Source organism: Emiliania huxleyi (genome assembly GCF_000372725.1).
Source record: "Emiliania huxleyi CCMP1516 chromosome Unknown EMIHUscaffold_1524, whole genome shotgun sequence".
NCBI classification, from domain to species: domain Eukaryota; phylum Haptophyta; order Isochrysidales; family Noelaerhabdaceae; genus Emiliania; species Emiliania huxleyi.
The window spans coordinates 3901-7506 of record NW_005201064.1 but is presented as its reverse complement, the minus strand read 5'-3'; the positions used below and the strand labels follow the sequence as shown (position 1 = coordinate 7506).

General features: G+C 66.0%; 2 protein-coding genes across 2 annotated transcripts; both read left to right on the top strand.

Moving 5' to 3' along the window:
• Window positions 1-36: 36 nt before the first annotated feature.
• Window positions 37-1139, top strand: EMIHUDRAFT_253000 (hypothetical protein; the record flags this gene model as incomplete). The annotated part of the gene is made up of 3 exons (XM_005786266.1): window positions 37-258; window positions 327-454; window positions 527-1139. Coding segments are annotated over 3 exons (963 nt in total), but the record flags the coding sequence as incomplete, so codon positions are not given.
• A 562-nt stretch (window positions 1140-1701) lies between these two features.
• EMIHUDRAFT_122823 (hypothetical protein) lies at window positions 1702-2845 on the top strand (the record flags this gene model as incomplete). Its single annotated transcript, XM_005786265.1, has 2 exons — window positions 1702-2302; window positions 2508-2845. 2 exons carry the CDS (start codon window positions 1702-1704, stop codon window positions 2843-2845), a joined length of 939 nt encoding a protein of 312 aa, XP_005786322.1.
• Between the last annotated feature and the right edge of the window lie 761 nt (window positions 2846-3606).

Here is a 3606-nt window from a genome sequence, read left to right as displayed (position 1 = left end):
GACGAGACGGAGGACGACCCCGCCATCCCCAAGCAGGAGTTCCAGTTTGCGCCGCTGCCCGCGATCGAGACGATGGCCGACGACTCGTACTGCGACGTGCTCGCGGTGGTGGCGCAGTGCGACGAGCCGCTCACGTACACAAACAAGGCGGGCAAGGAGGTGACCAAGCGCGTGATGCACCTCGCCGACAAGAGCGGCAAGTCGATCGAGGCCACCGTCTTTGGCTCGGGCGCCACCGACGACCGGCTGCAGGCGCACGTGTCCAGGCCGCGCCGCATGACGCGTCTGAGGCATGTCCCGTAGGCGCCACCGACGACCGGCTGCAGGCGGACGTGGTGCTCGCGATCAAGGGCGCAAAGGTGGGCTCGTGGAACACAAAGTCGCTGACGCTGTGGGGCGACACGCACTTCGAGCCCAACCCGGACACGGCCGAGGCGCACGACTTGATGGGCTGGTGGCGGCACACGGGCTGCTGACGAGACACCTCCAGGACACGTCCTAGACATGTCCGAGACATGTCCCACAGGTGGCGGCACACGGGCTGCTCGATGCAGCGCGCGCACATCTCCGTCTCGGGCGGCGGCGGCGGCGCCTCGCGCGACTCGCCGCGCATCCTCTTCTCGGACATCGAGGAGCGCGCGATGGGGATGAACGGGACGCCCGAGTACTTCAGCGTCAACTGCTTCATCACGCACATCCGCACCGACCAGCGCACGCTCTGGTACATCGCGTGCCCAAACTGCAAGAAGAAGGTGCAGGGCGCGAGCGAGGACATGCTCGACGGCCACTGCGAGAAGTGCAACGCGCCGACGACGGGCACGCGCCGCTGGATCTTCACGGGGCAGTGCAACGACCCCTCGGGCTCGCGGTACGTCTCCTTCTTCGACGACACCGCCGTCCGGCTGCTCGGAGGCCGCACCGCCGACGAGATGGCGCCGACGAAGGAGTCGGACAGCAGCCGGTTCGACGCGCACTTTCTGAAGCACTCCTTCCAGCGGGTGGTGATGAAGTGCCAGGTCAAGTCCGACACGTACAACGACGAGCAGCGCATCAAGGTGAGCTGCCAGAACTTCGAGCCGCTCAACCCAGTCGCCGAGGGGCGCCGCCTTCTCGCCGAGATCGCGTCGATGGGCGCCTGAAGGGGCTGTCGGCCCGGCGGCTCTGCCTCTGGCGGCGCCGGCATGTGCTGGGGAGGCATGTGGTCTGTTCTCGGCCCCTCGCTTGCGCGCGCGGTGCGGCGAAGCCGTCGACGTGGGAGGGGCTGGGGGAGGGGGTGAGAGGGAGGGTAGCGCCTCCAGCGCAAGGCCATGGGGGCCATGCTTGACGCTGCCGCTGGCACTGTCCGCTCGCCGCGCAAGCCGTGCAGAAAGCAGAACTGTCTAGCCGCGCCGCCGCGCGGTACTTTCGCGTCGTCTGGGGCCTCTGCGCCCTCTGTTTTTGTGCATACAGTCGTGGGAGGCGAGAGAGCGAGCGGGCGCGTCTCGCTTCACGCTTGTTTGTTTTCCCGGGAGTTGACTTTTTGGTGTCATGTTGCCTCCTTGTCCTACTTGTCGCGGGGGATAGTGCGTGTGGCGAGGCTGTGAGCGGCGAGGCCTGCCGACATGGCAGTTGCTATAAATGGCAGTTGCTTCGCGACCTTCTTTTTTGCTTTTAAGATTCTTTTTTGGTTGCCAGTTCGCTCTCCGCCTCGCTGGTCCAGCCATGCTTACGCCGCGCGAGGAGCAGGAGATGGCCGAGGTGCTCGAGTCGGAGTGCGCCGTCGAGATGGACAAGCTTGCGACCCTGTGTCGACTTGGCATCCCCGAGCGGCTGCGCGCCGAGGCGTGGAAGTACCTGCTCGGCGTGACACGGCCCGAGAAGGCGCAGGAGCTATCGCTCGGCAAGCTGATGGAGCAGCGCTACCTCCGGCTCGAGCGGGCGTGGCAGAGCGATCCGCAGCTCGAGCTCACGCGGCGGATCAAGGCGGAGGTCCGTGGGCACCACGCCGCTGCGCCTCATCTCCGCAGCCGGCAGCGGCTCGAGCGGCTGCTGCGCACCTACCTCCACTGCCACGCCGCGGACTACACCTCCGGCATGCTTCACCTGCTCGCGCCGTTTGAGCACGTGTACCGCGACTCGGACACGGACGCTTACTTTGGGTTCGAGGGGCTGATGGGCCAGCTGAGCTGGGCGCTCACCTTTGAGGGGCGCAAGCAGATGGCGGTCGCCCTGCTCACGCTGCTGCGCCACCTGCTACCCGAGCTGTACGCCCACCTCGAGGCGGAGGAGCGCCTCACCACCGGCACGAGAGCAGCCGAGACTGGTCGAGACTGGTCGAGACTGGTCGACACTAGCACACTTGACGCAGAGAAGCGACTCACCACTGGCGGCTGGCGGCCTTCATCACCTATTCACAGCAGGAGGTGTGAATAGTAGAGCTGTGAATAACTCACCACTGGCGGCTGGCGGCCTTCCCGACTCGCGGCTCACGGGAGCTGTCTGAGCCTGCTCGCAGCCCGCCTGCTTAGGCAGCCCGGCTGGCGGCGGCGGCTGGCTCGACTCTTGGCTCTCGCTGCTCCTGTCCAAGGAGCTGCCGCTGCCGTGCGTGCTCCGCCTGTGGGACGCGTACTTTTCGGCGCCGCCGGAGGGGTCGCTGCAGGAGCTGCACACCTTCGTCTGCCTCGCCGTCCTCGAGACGTGCCAGGACGAGCTACTCGAGCTGGACGGCGACGAGGAGCTGCCGCAGTACCTGCAGCACCTCCCCGCGATGGACATGGGCAGGGTGGTCACCTCGGCGCTCAACATGCGGGACGACTGCCTGGCGAGAGGCCTGTGCGGCAGCGGGGGGACGCGCGGCGCCCTGTGAAGTAAGAGTGTACGTGGACATACTGTTGCTAGCAACCGTGTGTAAGGGTTGTTGCACGAGTATATGCGGGGCCACGATGTCTCAAATATGAGGGGTTTTGACTCCTACCGGCTCCTGACGCTATCCCTGGCAGCTCTGATGACCAGGATCAGTAGTGTTGTGATGGAGGGTGCCCATACTAGCGCAGGAGCTGCCACACTCGCCCGGACCGTCCCCTTATGGGGCCGGTTCCGCAGCCCGCGAGAGCCGACAGCGGGGCCGTGCCGCGGGTGCCTACTGCCGAGTGCCACAAACACTGCGCCGTCCCGCCATCACCTACAGGCTGTCTTGTTTGATGGTTGGGATGTCCAAACGCCACCATCTTGGCTCTTGCGACCTCAAACCCGCGAGCTGCATGCGTGGTCGTGACGTCGACAGACGCCCGATGACCACGGTGAAGCTGAGATGGAACGAGTCGACAAGTCTCGTCTGAGCCCGTGGCGGTCGCCGGCTGAGTCGCCGTGCACGGGCCGGTACCTCAGGCGTCACCTCCGCAGCCTCAGTTCTCAAACTCCACCACCTCCGCCAGGACGCCGTCGGTGGCACGTTCGGCGGCGTACTTTCTGCAGCTCCATCTCAAGTACGGCGTCGAGTCTACTCACTCCTGTTGGATCTGTGCACTCCCTGGGACCCAGGGAGTGCACAGATCCAGCAAGCGGTGCGTCCCGGCAGCGCGCGCAGGCTGCGGAGCTGCAGCCGCTGCCCCCTGCCCGTCCACTCTA